General features: G+C 41.4%; 1 protein-coding gene across 1 annotated transcript in view; it reads right to left on the bottom strand.

Annotated features, from left to right (window-relative positions):
* The window catches only part of LOC150054824 (cation channel sperm-associated auxiliary subunit beta-like), a 60,428-nt gene that overhangs the window by 3,533 nt on the left and 39,711 nt on the right, over window positions 1–17,184 (bottom strand). Inside the window, exons 17-24 of the mRNA XM_090344713.1 lie at window positions 15,424–15,578; window positions 13,083–13,273; window positions 11,671–12,000; window positions 8,548–8,687; window positions 7,189–7,386; window positions 5,720–5,830; window positions 4,049–4,159; window positions 1,340–1,475 (exon numbers count right to left, since the gene is read on the bottom strand). Of these exons, the coding sequence (XP_090200839.1) occupies window positions 1,340–1,475; window positions 4,049–4,159; window positions 5,720–5,830; window positions 7,189–7,386; window positions 8,548–8,687; window positions 11,671–12,000; window positions 13,083–13,273; window positions 15,424–15,578 (1,372 nt within the window). The remainder of the gene's footprint in view (window positions 1–1,339; window positions 1,476–4,048; window positions 4,160–5,719; window positions 5,831–7,188; window positions 7,387–8,547; window positions 8,688–11,670; window positions 12,001–13,082; window positions 13,274–15,423; window positions 15,579–17,184) is intronic.

Here is a 17,184-nt window from a genome sequence, read left to right on the forward strand (position 1 = left end):
TGAGATTATTGTGTGTGTGCAGGGGGGGTCAAGACTGAGTTTCAAGACTTTTTTGTGCCTGGGCTGTCTTTAGAACCTTGATCCTCAGAGCTCAGCCTCCTGAGTAGCTAGGCCAGTGAGACTCTTATCTCCATTTAAACACTAGAAAACTGTAAATGGTCCTGGGGCTCAAAGTAGTAGAGTGCTAGGTTTGAATGAAAAATCCCAGTGACAGCACCCAGGCCCTGAGTTCAAGGCCCAAGACCAAAAAATCTTTTTTTTTTAAATTTTGTGACATCTAGAATATGGATATTCTATCTATGTATCACAATCTAATCTTCTCCTCATTCATCTTCTCACCTCAAGGTATTTATACAAAAATAAGCAAAATGTGAGATATAAACTGAGGTACATTTTTTTTAAACTTTTGCTCTTGTTCAGTTTTCTTGCTCATGGCTGGTACTCTAGCACTTGAGCCATGCCTCTAGCCTTGTTTGGTGCTGGCTAATTGGAGATTGAGTCTAAGGACTTTTCTACCTGGGTTGGCTTTGAACCAAGATCCTTCAGATCCCAGCTTCCTGAGTATCTAGAGTTATAGGAGTGTACCACCAGCATCCTGCTTCTATTTTATTTTATTTCATTTTGTCAGAACTGGAGCTTGAACTCAGGGCCTGTGCACTGTCCTTGAGCTTTCTCAGGGCTAGAACTCTACCACTTGAACCACAGCAATACTTCTGGCTTTTTCTGTGTATATGGTACCAAGGAATCAAACCCAGGGCTTCATGCATGCTAGGCAAGCACTCTATCACTAGGCCACACTCCCAGACCTTTAATAAAATATTCATGAAGTAGCATTGTGGCTAAAGTGGTAGAGTGCTAGCCTTGAGCAACAAAGCTCAAGGACAGAACCTAGGCCATGAGTTCAACCCTAGGACTAGCACACATACAGGGACTATTCTGCATCTTTTCAGTTACTGTAACAAAAAGATGTAAAAGAAGTTTTCTCTCTTGCCAGACAGATCTAGTGATACCTCTTACAATGTCTGCTTTTCCTGAGTAGTAGACCATCCTGGAGCATGACTTCAGTGGATCAACATCACTAATCTACAAAGTGACCTCCCATTTTAATGTGTGCACCTCAAAATCTTCAAAACTCTTCTTCTGCTATCAAATACAGGCGACTAGGAGTGAAGGGGACATGAATGGAAACAATGCAAGTGCACAACCACATTCTAACTCATTCCAACTCTTTTCCAAAGAGTGACTAGCAAGCACTTATCCACACAGGCTTCATAAGCCACGGGGGTTTGTAAACCAGTAATGGCATCAGTTAGAGAATGAAAGAAGACAACAAACCTACTTAGTTCCCAGTTTTTCCTCATGTTCACTTCTGTCACTGTGACCAGGTATGAAGGATTCATCGGAATAAGTCCATTCTCACTGAAAATTTCCAAGGAAACTCCATATTGTGTAACTGGAAATTTAAAACGTTCAACCTAAAACACAAACACATTCCACTAATGTATGTAAGAATCTCCATATGGAAATTAATTTTGCTTTCTGGTTGAAGAATTAGTGTATATTCCCAACAGAAGAACTATTCTATTTCCTTTTTTTTGGCAATCATGGGGCTTGAACTCTGGTCCTGGGCATTGTCCCTGAGCATTTCAGCTAAAGGTTGGCAGTCTACCACTTGAGCCACAGTGCCACTTCTGATTTTCTGGTGGTTATTTGGAGATTAGAGTCTCACAGATCTCAGCTTCTTGAGTGGATAGGATTATGGACATGAGCCACAGGCACCGGCTGGCTTGCTTGCTTGCTTTATGTATGTAAGTATTTATTTATTTATTTATTGCCAGTTCTTCTTAAGGGTATTGCTCAACTGCTTGCTCCACACCACCACTTCTGGCTTTTTCTGTGAATGTAGTACAAGGAATCGAACCTAGGGCTTAATGCATGCTAGGCAGGCACTGTACCACTAGGCCACACTACTAGGCCCTAGAGAAACAACTCTAAATGATGGCCTTGGGAAAGTTTTACACAGTTCAGGTTTGAACTAAATCCCTGAAGACTCCAAAGGCAGAACATAAACACTGACATTCATAACTTTTTGTTGGTCTTTTTTTTTGGGGGGGAGGGGTCATGGGGCTTGGACTCTGGGCCTGGGTGCTGTCCCTGAGCTCTTCAGCTCAAGGCTAAAACCCTATTCCTAGAGCAACAGCCCTACTTCTCAGTTTCTAGTGATTAATTGGAGATAAGAGTCTCACAGTCCTTTGTGCCCAGGCTGCCTTTGAACCTTGATCCTCAGATCTCAGACTCCTGAGTAGTTAGGATTATAGGCGTGAGCCACTATGCCCACCTGGCTTGGTTGTCTGGTTGTCTTCCTAATCCTCCTTCTCCTCTTCTTCCTCCTCCTCCTCTTGCTCCTCCTCCTCCTCCTCCTCTTCCTCCTCTTCTTCTTCTTCTTCTTCTTCTTCTTCTTCTTCTTCTTCTTCTTCTTCTTCTTCTTCTTCTCCTTCTCCGTCTCCTCCTCCTCCTCCTTCTCCTCCTCCTTCTCCTTTTTCTCCGTCTTCATCTTCTTCTTGCCAGTCTTGGTACTCAGGGACTGGCCACTGTCATTGGTTTCTTTTTCTCAAGGTTAGAGCTCTACCACTTGAGCCTCAGCACCATTTCTGTCTCCCCCCCCCTTTTTTTCTTTTCTTTCCTTTCTTTTTTTTTGGTGGGTCATGGGGCTTGAACTTGGCCTGGGCATTATCCCTGAGCTTTTCACAGCTCCAGGCTACCACCCTACCCTTGAGCCAAGCTCCACTTTCCATTTTCTAGAGATAATTGAAGTCTCAGGTCCTTTTATGCCGAGGCTGGCTTTGAACCTTAATCCTCAGATCTCAGCTTACAGAGTAGCTAGGATTACAGGCATGAGCCACTGGGCCCAGCTGGTCTTCTTTTTAAAACAAGCATTAAACATTTTTCAAACTTCATTTTTTATTTTCTTTTTTTATTTTAGTCCCATCCCTACCACTTCCTATCACAGTCCTTCAGGCTTTGGCTGCCAATACAGTTTCAACACCCATTTAACGGTGTGATATTTAGCAAGTTGTCTGGCTTCTCTGTGACTCAGATGAGATAAATCATAGAAAAGACTTGGAAGCAGTGTACAGCAGAAAATAAATACTCAAGAAAACTGCTATTTCAGTTCTCTGAAGTCTGATGCAAGAGGATCAAAAGTTCAAGGCAGCCTGGGCTATGTTGTAAGACAGACTGAAATAAAGGAAGGAGGAAGAGAAAAAGGAAGGAAAGAGAAATGAAAAAGATGTTATTCTAATAACATGATTCCTTTAATAATAACCCTTATAATTTACTAATTGTTGACTTTATATCCAAATCTGTATTATATACATACAAATCTTCAAATATTGATATACACTATATAGTCTTTCTCTATAGTGTCTTATAAGGTCTTTAAAATGGATCTACCTAAAAATTATTCCAACTGCAGATATGGTGTTGCCAGCGTATACACATAATTTGGATGCTTTGATACTAACAGAATGTTATTTGGCATAGAACCTGCTCTCTTGACACAGTCATATGTCTGTTATCACCACTAGATGGCGCTTCTTGGTCACAGAGTCTTCATCTTTTGTCTTAAGAATCTGTTACATATTAGACATTCAAAGCTTTCTTCAGGCAAGGTACAGTGGCTCATGCCTGTAATCTTAGCCACTCAAGAGGCCCAGAGTTCAAGCCTGGCAACTGACAAAAAAATCTTCTTCAATGAATCACTCTGCCCTTATCATACAGTTAATGCTCTCAGTTTAATGGTTACAAGTTTCCCTCATGTAACATAATGTGAGTGTGTGTGTGTGTGTGTGTGTGTGTACCTCAGAGCAGTATTTTTATTTTATTTTATTTTATGTCTCTATGTATATTTAAGTCCACGCTCTTCCCACTGTGTGTCAAATTCAGTTTTATGTCCTAATAGATGTTTTTCCTATGTCTGAATGTTCATGTTTAACCAAAGATGCATGTCCAAGTCTTATTTATCAGAAAGTAATTAGAAAGTTCTTACTTTTTCTTTGCAATCAGAGAAAGCGACAGCATCGGAAAACTTCTGGTCCCTTGTGCAATTGCACTCTGCCCGGTTGGAGGCGGCAGCACACTGTTTGTATTTCCCAGTTTCCTGCAAACAAGCAATAGAGCTTGACTTGTTTATTCTGTGGCACGGTTTCTCTGAACTGAATAAGTATTCAATAAATATTTGTTCCCTGAATAAATACCATTTTCAATAGGTTAAAAGAGGAAAGTATTCATGAATAATAAAATCAATAGGACAGGTTTAGGGGCGCAGCTCAGATGTATGGTGCTTGTCTAGATGCACACACACAGACACACACACACACAGCCTCCTAAAATTTCTGAATTTAAACGATCTCTTTGCATGGTAATTTGGACTCAAGTATTGTTTATATCCTTCTCGTTGACTTCAGTACAGTCACTTGGGACCCAAAAACCTTTTTCATTCACTGAGCTACACTCACAACCTCAGTCTAATCATATACATTTTTTTTTCCAGTCCTGAGCTTGAGCTCAGGGCCTGAACACTGTCCTTGGACTTTCTCAAGGCTAAAGCTCTACCACTTGAGCCTCAGCACTACTTCTGGCTTTTTTCTATGTATGTGGTACCGAGGTATCAACCCCGGGTCTTTGTGCATGCTAGGCAAGCACTCTATCACTAGGCCAAATTTCTGGCCCCATATACATTCTTTTTGGCACTAGTGGTGTTTGAATTCAGGGCCTTGTGCTTGCTATATAGACATTACACTATTTGATCTATATGTTTAGCCTGTTTTGCTTTGGTATTTTCTTTTCCATTTTTGTGCCAGTCCTAGACTTGAATTCAGGGCCTAGGCACTGATCTGAGCTTTTTGCTCAAGGCTAGCACTCTACCACTTGAGCCACATATCTACTTCCAGCTTTTGGGATTTAATTAGAGGTAAGACTCTCATGGACTTTCCTGCCCTAGCTGGCTTCCAACTATGGTCCCCATATCTCAACCTCCTGAGAAGCTAGGATTACAGGTAAGAGCTACTAGTGCCTGATAATTTTGGTAATTTTAGTAATTTTTTTGCCAGTCCTAGGGTTTGAACTCAGGGCCTGAGCACTGGCCTGGGGCTTTCTCAAGGCTAGAGCTCTACCACTTGAGCCACAGCACCACTTCTGGCTTTTAGTATGTATGTGGTACCAAGGAAATGAAACTGGGTCTTGTGCATGCTGGGCATGCACTCTACCTCTAGGCCATGCTCCTGGCCTCCAAAAGATATTTTCACCCGTCTGTTGAAATTCAATTGGAAGCCAAGGAATGATCAAGTGTGGAGTCCATTTAGATTTCTTGGCTCGAAAATGGTATCCAAGAATAGCTGTTAACGGAGAGGGGCTAAAGTAGTGTAGAAGGAAAAGAAACAGCAATCATAGTGAAAATAATGGTAATAATAATAATAATAGCTGAAGCTTCACACTTAGTCCACACAGCTTGGTCCACTATAATTTTACTGAATGATTTCTCTTTTTTGGGGGGAGTGGGGAGGAAGGGTCTTAGAATGGGACTCCAATTCAGTACCTGCTGCTTTCACTTATTGGCTAGTGTTCTTCCAACTGTACCACAACTCCAACCCCTAGTGAATGATTTCTTCAGTACACAATCAATACTATATTAGTCTATGTATAGGAAAAAGGCATTTACCTTTGACTTATGGAATAGATTTCTAGGTATAGGTTTGCTAGGATCTGCATGATAAAAATTATCTGTGAGTGGAATAGCAATTCCCATATTAGATGGAGGCCTGTAGTTTACCTGCAAGTGATTAAACAAAGAAAAAATGAACAACACACTATTACTTATGAAGATGTACTCATTTAACTATAGATTTTTCCCCCTGAAAAGCATTAAATACAAGTTTGTTCTTTTGCAGTTTAACGTATTAAGGTAAATTTCTCTTCACCAACACTACAATCTCTTATTTTGTTCAATTTCAAAAAGCCTCATCTCCCGGAGGAAGAGTGGCAAGTGAAGTCATAATATTCAGTGTACATATGTGACTGTGAAAGTGGAATCAAGTGATTTGAGGAGACAGGTGAGACTGGGAGAGATGGGGGAGAATGAAAAAAGGAGTGACATTGATCAAGATGCATTGTACTTGGTCCAGGAGCATGCTAGTGGAAGAGTGCTTGCCTAGGATGCATGAAACGCTGGGTTCAGTTCCTCAGTACCACATACACCAAAAAAGCTGCAAGTGATGCTGTGGCTCAAGTGGTAGAACACTAGCCTTGAGAAAGCCCAAGGACAATGCCCAGGTACTGAGCCCTAGGACTCAGTACTGTACTCATAAACTGACATGTTGATTAAAACATCTTTATACAACTACTTAGCAATAATAAAATAAAAGATAAAAACAAAATAGGCTTCAACTCATTTTAATATAACCTAGAACTCATAAACAAGTGCAAACCATTTTTAAAAACCGTCATAAAGTCAATGTGATAGTGTTTATGCATTTTTGTAAAAGATTTAGTGATGTTGTTAACTAAATACTTCAAGATTGGCTATTTGCTTTTACTAAGAGGAAAAAATATAAGTAGCTATTCCTTAAATTCTTCTTTTTTTGCCAGTCATGGAGATTGAACTCAGGGCCTGGGCACTGTCCCTGAGCTTTTGCTCAAGGTTGGCACTCTACCACTTGAGCCACAGTATCATTTCCAGCCTTTTCTGTTCATATGGTAATGAGGAATTGAACCTCGTTCATGCATATCAAACAAGCATCTTACCACTTTCCCAGCCTAGTGTTTACATTTTAAAGTTAAGTTCACAACAAGATTGCAAAAGGGAACCTCAGAAAAGAAATCCTGAAACGGAAAGAATAGTTCATTGGAACTCTCACACCTATGTAAGAGATTACCTTTCTTTTCTTTCTTTGTTTTCTTTTTTTGTACGTTGGGGGCCTGGGGGCTGTTCCTGAGCTCTTTGGCTCAAGGCTAATGTTCTACCACTTTGAGCCACAGCTCCATTTCTGGTTTTTGAATGGTTAACTGGGGACAAGATTCCCATGGGAACTTTTCTGCCTGGGCTGGCTTTGAACTATGATCCTCAGCTTCCTGGGTAGTTAGAATTACAGGCATGACCCCCAGGCACCCAGTTTTACCTAGCTTTCTTACCGGCAGTGTTTTGATCATGTTGAAGCCCTGACTGTCATGGTGTTCTCCACTTATCCAGTCCTCAAGCGGGATGGCTACGCTGGACACATGCTGCATAGACTTGAGATAACTGCAGCTGCTTTTGAGTGTGGGTATCAGTGTTGTCATGAAGCAGTCTGTCGTGGCTTCCCACATCACCAATGCCAGAGAAGTAGAACCCTGGAAATAGCCAGATGAAGAAGGATTACTTAAATGTAACTCATGGCCCTGACTGTTTATACCCAAAATTCCTATGTTGAAGTGTAAACCCTGGACCCTCAGAAAATTACTTGCTGTGTTTGGGCCTTTTAAGAGGCAATCAAAGCCAGGTGCAGTGGCTCACACCTGAAATTCTAGCTACTCAGGAGGCTGAGATCTGAGGGTCAAGGTTCAAAGCCAGCCCGTGCACTAAAAAGTCTGTGAGACTCTAAAAATTAAGCACTAGAAAACTGGAAGTGGTGCTGTGGGTCTGGGGGGTAGGGTGTAGCTTTGAGCTGAAGCACCCAGTCTCAGAGGTAGAGCAGTAGCCTTGAGTTGAAGAGCTCAGGGACAGTGCCCAGACCCCACAACTGACAAAAAAAAAAAAGAAAGAGGCAATTAAGACCACTGCATACCAGTGAGACCTAATCCAATATGAGTCATGCCTTTATAAGACTTGGGCCAGACAAACACAGACTGAGTGACGACCACATGAGGATCAATAAGAGGGTGGACAACTACATGCCAAGAGGAAAAAAAAAACAATTAAAGAAAATCTAGTTCTTAGGCCTGTAGCTTCCAGAATCATAAGAAAGTCAGTTTATAGCCAGGTGCCAGGTACCAGTGGTTCAAACCTGTAGTCATAGCTACTAGGAGGCTGAGTTCTGAGAATCATTGTTCCATGCCAGCCCTGGTAGGGCAGTCCTTAAGGCTGTCTAATCAACTACCAGTCCCCTTCCAAACCCTTGCCCCCCCAGCTGACTTTGAACCTAGAACCTCTCAGCATATTGAGTAGGTAGGACTACAGGTGCGAGCCACTGTGCCCAACTTTTTTTTTTTTTTTTTTTTTGCCAGTCCTGGAGCTTGAGTTCAGGGTCTGAACATTGTCCCCAAGCCTTTTTTGCTCAAGGCTAACACTCTACTACTTGAGCCACAGCACCACTTCCAGTGTTTTCTGTGTACTGAGGAGTTGAACTCAGGGCTTCATGCATGCTAGGAAAGCAAGCACTCTACCATGAAGCCACATTCCCAACCTTAGTAAAATTCTTAGTAGGATTAAGTATGTATATTCTTCTTTTTCTTAGCTTACATTGCAAATTTTGTGTAATTAACAGACATTTTTGTAATTAAAGAAAGTCTTACTTGAAGTAAAGATCTGCTAGTCACAGAAATATCCATTGAATAAGTATCAGTATTGTCAAAAGAGCCATTTACTGTAACATCCAACAAATTTGGGTTTCCAACTAATACTTTCAACAATGGGATTTCAAGTATCCGAATACCTATGGAAGCAATGTCAACAGCTAATATTACATAGTGAAAACTGTAAGCACAATTTAATAAGGATTGGCTAATCTGGATTTCTAGAACACCTACAGAATGCATTCCAGAGGCTTCCTATTGGCTATAGTTTTGCTTGTTTATTTTGTGTCAGTCCTGGGAATTGAATTCAGGGCCTTGCCACTGTCCCTGAGCTTTCTAGCTCTAGGATGACAAGCATGAGCCACCGCACCTGGCTGTTTGCAGATTTTATAAAGGCAACGTGAATATTTCTTACGATCATTTAAACTCACAAATATTTTTTTTCTGAGAAATGTTTCTTCTTTGCTTTAATCATTCCTTAGGTTTTCAAACATAAACAAGGTCACTGGGATAATTTTGATTAAGAGGTACTTTTAGATACAGTCTTCTATGTTTGGGAGCTGTGGAAAGGTACTGACCCTTTAAGTGACTTAACATTTCTTCCACCATTTTGTGGGGAGGTGGTTGGGAGTTTGAGTGTTTCAGAGAAACTTACAAGAAATCACCCCAAACTGTCCCGTCATAGGTTCACTCTTTTTACATGACCTAGAGTAAATTTTGCTCAATGTAATTTCTAAATTTTCTGCCTAGCGGCATTTTCAGCTGCCATTTTGGAAGGAGGGGAAGGGGTACATGCAGTACATTGTGTGACCTCTAAGAGTGGATCCTGGGAACATGCCTATCTCTCTACAGGGGATGCTGAGGTTTTGCTACAAGAATGGGTTAGTTTCCCCCAAGAAAACTGCCTGACTACCACTTTGGCTAGCTCTGGCTCCCTTCTGCTTAAGAGCTGAAGGCCCAGTAAAGAAGCTTTGGTTGACTTTTTCCTTTTTCTTTTATGCCAGTCCTGGGCCTTGAACTCAAGGCCTGAGCACTGTCTTTGGGCTTTCTCAAGGCTAGAGCTCTATCACTTGAGCCACAGCACAATTTCCAGCTTTTTTTCTATATATGTGGTACTGAGGAATCGAATCTGGGTCTTTGTGCATGCTAGGTAAACACTCTACCGCTAGGCCAAACTCCCAGCCCAGGAGGATGACAACTAGTACTACTACTTCTTCTTCTTCTTCTTCTTCTTCTTCTTCTTCTTCTTCTTCTTCTTCTTCTTCTTCTTCTTCTTCTTCTTCTTCTTCTTCTTTTCTTCTTCTTCTTCTTCCTCTTCTTCTTCTTCTTCTTCCTCTTCTTCTTCCTTCTCCTCCTCCTCCTCTCCTCCTCCTTTTTTTCTCCTCCTCCTCCCCTCCTCCTCCTCCTCCCTCTCCTCCTCTCCTCCTCCTCCTCCTCCCCTTCCTTCTTCTTTGAAGGCTGGTTTTTTCCCAGGGTTTGTGTGCCCTTTCTCAATTCTTTCGCTCAAGGCTAGCTCTCTGTCACCTGAGCTACATACAGCTCCACTTAGTTTTGTTTATTTGGTTTTTGTTGTTGTTTGGGTGGTTAATTGGAGATAAGAGTTTCCTATCTTGGCTGGCTTCAATCACAATTCTCAGATCTTAGTATCCTGAATAGCTAAGTGTATAGGTGTGAGCCACTGGCACTACTGACCACTTGACTTTTTATATGACTTGGTGACATTTCTACTGTTTCCATGCCACAAACATCTGTTGGTAAAAAAAACAAACAAACAAGTAATACATGCTCAGTTAAAGAGGCTTCCAGTTAATCATTGCCAAGGAAAAAGTTTTAGGCATTTAAAGCAAAATACAATATGTCATATGACACTGTCTGTCTCTCTACAGCAATCTGTTTGCAATCTTTCCTATTATGATGAGCTTTATTGAAAAGAGAGATTCAAAATGCTATATTGTCTTGTTTCCATTTTTACTGGCCCGTACATCCAAGCAAAGAAATAAAGCATTTGCTTTTAGTCTCAACTGAAGCTGTTTTTCTTTTTCTTTCTTTTTTTTCTTTTGCTGGTCATGGGATTTGAAGTCTGGGCCTGGGCAATGTCCCTGAGCTCTTCAGCTCAAAGCTACTGCTTTATCCCTTGAGCGACAGCACCACTTCTGGTTTTCCTGTGATTATTGGAGATAAGAGTCTCACAGACTTCCCTGTACCAGGGCTGGTTTGAACCTTGATCCTCAGATCTCAGCCTCCTGAGTGGCTAGGATTACAGGAGTGAGCCAGGGCGCCGGGCTCCGGCTTATTTTATCTCTCTCTCTCTCCCCCTCTCTCCCCCCTCTCTCCCCCTCTCTCCCTCTCTCTCCCTCTCCTCTCTCCCCCCTCTCTCCCTCTCCCCCTCTCTCCCCCTCTCTCTCCCCCTCTCTCCCTCTCCCCCTCTCTCTCCCCCTCTCTCCCCCTCTCTCCCCCTCTCTCCCCCCTCTCTCCCCCTCTCTCCCCCTCTCTCCCCCTCTCTCCCCCTCTCTCCCCCTCTCTCTCTCTCTCTCTCTCTCTCTCTCTCTCTCTCTCTCTCTCTCTCTCTCTCTCTCTCTCTCTCTCTCTCTCTCTCTGTCCTGGGGCCTGAGTTCTGTCCCTTTGCTTCCTTTGCAAAAGCTTAGGGCTCTACTACTAGATCTACTTCTGGCTTTTGCTAAGTAGATTATTTGAGATGACTCTCATGAACTTTCCCCCAGGCTGGATTTGAACCACAATCCAGAGTAGCTAGGATTAGAAGCATGAGCCACCAGCACCTGGCTGACATTATTAATGTTTTTTTTGCCAGTCCTGGGCTTGAGCTCAGGGCCTGAGCACTGTCCTTGAACTTTCTCAAGGCTAGAGCTCTACCATTTGAGCCACAGCACCATTTCTAGCTTTTTTTCTATGTACGTAGAACCGAGGAATCAAATCTGGGTCTTTGTGCATGCTAGGCAAGCACTCTTTATCACTAGACCAAACTCCTAGCCCCCCAACACTATTAATCTTAAGAGAGGAATGCAAGCAATTATGGAAGCCAAGTAAATATTAGAGCATATTCTGTATTCAAGGAAAGAATGAACTCCTTTTGATTTTTCTCAAGAAAAAAGTAACTTAACTTACCTTTTGTGCTGGGTATGACCCTAACCGAGAACTTGTGAGTGTTTCCCAGATCAATGTATTTCACAGAGTTGATAGACTCATCACCAAGTTGTTGTAGCAAATAATTACATGGTTTTGTAAGTATTTTCCATGTCCTTCCATTTATTTTTCCAAAGTCATGTAGGAACCACTGGTCTTTTGGAAAGGTAGTATTGTGAGGTACACTCCTAGGCATAGTAGCAAAGGCCAAAGCATTCTTACTATCTAAAATCTCTGTGATCAGGAAACTGCTGTAGCCAGGAAGGATAACTGTCTTCTCTAAATCCGTAGCTTGAAATGAGGCATTAGTATCTGGAGGTCAAAGGGAAATGAGCATACCTTCTCAGTTTCTAACCAGAGAACAGACTTGCCAGCTTTCAGGTAGCAATTCAAATGTATTTTTGAGAACATTTATCATGAATACATCACACATAAACTTCTAATGTTTACTGCGAAATTTGTAGGCATTCCTTGTAGGACAAAAAGTGTGAAGGGACAAGGAAAGAAAGTTCAACTTTTTCCTTTATCAATCTGCCTCTCCCTCCCTCCTTCTCTCACTCCCTCTCTCCCCTCCCTTGCACTAGCATGACCAGCAGTAACTGGAAGGCCTTGGTGCCTTGGGGTCTGTCTGCCTGTCTCTCTCTTCTCTTCTCCTCTCTCTCTCTCTCTCTCTCTCTCTCTCTTTCTCTCCTCCCTCCCCTCCCTCCTTTTTCCTTTCCTTCCCTTCCCTTGCCTTTCCTTCCCATCCCTTCCCTTCCTTCTCTTCCCTTCCCTTCCCTTCCTTTCCTGTTTCCTGCTTTTGGGTTTTTATGTTGCCCAGGGCTCAAGCAATTTTCCTACCACATATTCCTAAGTGTTTAGATTTTACAGTAGGTGCATATTGACATATTACAAATAAACAAATATGAGGAGAGAAAGAGAGAGCATAAGAGATTGTTTTTGTGTCTGTAAATAAGTGATCTAGTGCGGGGCCTTTTTATAAGTTAAACAGATGCTCCACTACTGAGTTACATTTTCACCAATAAAATTTTCTTTAAAGTCTGTTTAAAATATCCTAGTTGGGTGCCCACCTCTACTGATGAAATATTAATGGAATTCTAGGCATGTATTATGACACAAATAAATTAGATCCTTAGTATATTAAGCTTTGATAAGTTGCCAATTGGATGAAAATTTCATATTAGAGCTGTGAATGTAGTTCAGTGGTAGAGAACTTGCCTAGCATTTGCTAGACTCTAGTTTAAGTTCCATCTCTATAATAAATACAATAAATAAATTATAATAAAAATAAAAGGAAACAGTGTTCTATAAAGGAATATGACCAGTCTTTTCCACTTTCTATAAGTATCAGAGATACGTATATATACTTACATATGCTATATGTGTATACTTACTTTGTGGATCAAGAACAAGTTTATAGGAGTCAGTATTAGTTTCCTCAATGGAAAGAGAGCTAGATAAACAAGAGCTCTCATTTGCTTCTTCTACTGCAAAGGGTTCTAGCATTTCTGTAATGACTGAGGACAAAAATCCCGTGGGCTTCGTATGAAGCAATATCTTCTTTATGTAAGCTACCCCAGATTTACTAAAAACAAATAAACAAGACACTAAACAATTTGCATATCCAAGTGACTTAACTGAGTCACTCTATAAAACATGCAATTTACAAATAAGATATACCATTCTAGGCATATAAACACTTGATCACCATTTATTCAAACTAGTTAGTTTTCAATAAAGTGACAACTACAATTTTGTATCTCAGAATTAGTGAAGAGGGACTGGGAACTTAGCCTAGTGGTAGAGTACTTAGCTAGCATGCACTAAGCCCTAAATATCACATACTCAGAAAAAGTCAGAAGTGGTGCTTTGGCTCAAGTGGCAGTGCACTACCCTTGAGCAAAAAGTTGCTAGGACAGTGCCCAGGCTCTGAGTTCAAGCCTCAGGACTGGCAAAAAAAGAAAAAGAAAAAGTGAAGATTTTCCTTCCTTCGTTCTTCCCTACCTCCCTTCCCTCTCACTTTCATTCATTCTTCCCTTTTTTTTTTTCTTTTTTGCAATGTTTGGGCTTGTATCCAGGCCCTCACAAATGATAAAGAAACTGATTTACAAGTGAGCCAACAATTTTTTTTTTGCCAGTCCTGGGGTTTGAACTCAGGGACTGGGCACTGTCCTTGTGCTTTCTCAAGGCTAGCATTCTACCACTTGAGCCAAAGCACCACTTCCAGCCTTTTTTTGTGTTCATGTGGTACTGAGGAATGGAATCCAGGGCTTTGTACTTTACCACTAGGTCATGCTCTCAGTCAAAGATTTTTTTTTTTTAGTCTGTCATGGGGCTTGAACTCTGGGACTGGGCGCTGTCCCTGAGCTCTTCATCTTAAGGCTGACACTGCCACTTTGAGCCACAGTGCCACTTCCAGTTTTTTCTGGTAGTTAAGAGGAGATAACAGTCTCACAGACTTTTGTTTCCGGGCTGACTTTGAATGGTGATCCTCAGATCTCAGCCTCCTGAGTAGCTAGGATTACTGGTATGAACTATCAGCACCTGTCAAGACGATTTAGGCATTAATAAGACAATTTTTCATTGGATTTTAGATTGGCCCTTGAACTCAGTATCTGACACATTCACTCATTGGCTGGCCACACCTCCATCACTAATAAGACATTTTGATGAGAAATACACAAAACAAATCTTAGTCTGTTTTCTCTCTGAAGAAGCTAGTTTTCCCCTGTGCATCCCTCTTAACTGCAGCTTTATTTGTGATCATGCAATAAAAGCCTCATTATTATGTTTTAAAGTTTAAACTTTCAAGCTTGGGATTGGAATTCAGGGCTGTGCCCTGGCAGTCAGCTTTTTCCCTCTAGACTTGTGCTCTATTGCTTAAATCACAGCTGTGCATTCAGGTCTGTGTTGGTTAAATGAAGAGGAACCTTACAGACATTCCTACTGCAGCTGACTTCAATCTTTGTTTTTCTTTAACCACTGTGTAGCTAGGAATACAAGAAAGAGCCACCAGCACCCAAATAAAGTTTAAACATTTTTTTTGTTGTTGGTTGTATGGCTTGGACTCTGGGCCTGGATGCTGTCCCTGAGCTCTTCAGCTCAAGGCCCTACCCCTTGAACCTCAGCTCCACTTCCAGTTTTCTAGTGGTTAATTGGAGATAAGAGTCTTACAGTCTTTAGTGAGCAGGCTGGCTTTGAACTGCTAACCAAAGATCTCAGCCTCCTGAGTAGGAAGGCTTACAGGCATGAGCCACTGCACCCAGCAAACTTCTTTTTTTAAAAGAATATTAAACAGGTACTGGAACTGTGGTTCAAGTAGAACAGCATAAGCCTTGAGCATAAAAGCTCAGTAACAGCCCCCTTGACCTGAGTTCAAGCCCCAGGGTCAGCCCCAAACAAAACAAAAATAAAACAAAAACTGAAAACAAAACAAAAATTATTTTAAAAAATCAGACTAGCAGGGAACCCCTGGCTCATGCCTGTAATCCTAGCTATCCAGGAGGATAGCTAGGATCACAGTTCAAAGCCAGCCTAGGCACTAAGTCCATGAGACTCTTATCTCCAATTAATCAGCAAAAAGCCAGAATTAGAACTATCATAGAGTGTGACAGTACTAGTAAAAGCTCAGGGAAAGCCCCCAGACTCTGAGTTCAAGCCCCTCACATACACACAAGATTAAAATATAAAGATAAATAATCAATCTAAGTTAGAATAAGGTAAATAATTCTTTACCCAGAATGTATCAGTTTTCCAAAGTGAAAATTACGGAACATCTTTAAAACTGTAATGTCTGAAGGTTCATTCAGAGGTACATATGCAAAAAAAGCCATCTCATTAAAGGAGATATACTGTGGAGCAAGTGCAGTCTCAAATCCCATATCAGAAGGCTGGAAATGAAGAAAACATTGTATTTAAAACATGTTATGATTCAATAAGTATGCAATTTAAATCCCAAATGTGTTTCCAGTTCATATCAATAGTGTTTTACTTAATCATCTGAAGTAATGAATAGGTGTGATGTCTTTGACTATCTGTGTACTGAGTGCCAGTGGCATAGGCTCATGCCTGTAATCCTAGCTACTCAGGAGGCTGAGAGGCAGGCTGGGAGTTTGGCCTAGTGGTAAAGTACTTGCTTAGTTTGCAGGAAGACCAGGGTTCGATTCCTCAGTACCACATACATAGAAAAAGCTGACAGTAGTGCTATGGCTCAAATGGTAGAGCTCTAGCCTTGAGAAAGCCCAAGGACAGTGTTCAAGCCATTAATTCAAGCCCCAGGACTGTCAACTAATAATAATAATAATTATTATTATTATTATTATTATTAATAAAGAGATGTTGCTGGCAATGTGACTTAATGTTAGAGTGCTTGCCTAGCATGCATGAACTCCTGGGTTTGATTCCTCAGTACCACATAAACAGAAAAAACCAGAAGTGGTGCTGTACTCAAGTGGCAGAGGGCTAGCCTTGAGCAAAAGAAGCTCTAGGACAGTGCCTGGGCCTTAAATTCAAGCACCAAGACTGGCAAAATGAATAAATAATATGAAATAAAATCGTTTTAGCTGGGCACTGGTGGTTCAGGCATATACCGGTGACAGCAGCTCACTCTCATGTGAAGGTTCCCCATGCTGGCTGTGCCTGCAGGAGACACTAAAACATCATGCTTTCCACTGGAATGTGACCTGGCAAATGGAATGGGAAGTTTTTTTTTTGTTTTAATTTTTTTTTTATAAACTTCTAGCCTTAGTGAAAAGTGCAGAGACAACCCCAGGCCCTGAGTTCAAGACACATGTGCATGCACGTGCGCACGTGTGCGTGCACACATACACACCGACAGGCAGGCAGGCAGACAGACAGACAGACAGACAGACACACACACACACACACATTTGCTTCCTTGCTGATAAATTGATAACTGTTCATTTTCGTCACTACATGGTCAATGACAAATGTATAAACCTATATATCCTCACAAGTAGACTAGTATATATTATTATACACATTGTCACTATTCTAAAAATATGTTTCTAGTGTCATTTATGCAGAACATTAAAAACTCTGTCTTATGTTGGAGATCAAATAAAATAGAGGGCAGAGTTAACGTGGAAGAAGAAAAGTGAGCCAAAACTAATGTTTTATCAAGGCCAACCTTAGGCAGTAGAGCATCAACCCCAATAATAAGGGATATAATTTAGAAACTCTGATGTTGTTCTGCTGTGAAGATATTTGCATAAAGAGATTCTGGGTAGATCTGAAGCTGTACCCCTATGTCAGACTTTGAAAAGGAGACAGGGCTGGGAGCGTAGCCTGGTGGTAGAGTGCTCCCCTAGCATGCATAAAGCCCTAGGTTTGATTTCTTGGAACCACATACTCAGAAAAAAAGCAGCAAGTGGTATTGTGGCTCAAGTGGCAGAGAACTAGCCTTGAGCAAATAAAGTGTCCAAGGACAGTGTCCAGGCCCTGAGTTCAAGCCCCAGGACTGGTAAAAAACAACAA

This window comes from Megascapheus bottae, chromosome 14 (genome assembly GCF_031878675.1).
Source record: "Megascapheus bottae isolate mThoBot1 chromosome 14, mThoBot2.hap1, whole genome shotgun sequence".
Lineage (NCBI taxonomy): Eukaryota > Metazoa > Chordata > Mammalia > Rodentia > Geomyidae > Megascapheus > Megascapheus bottae.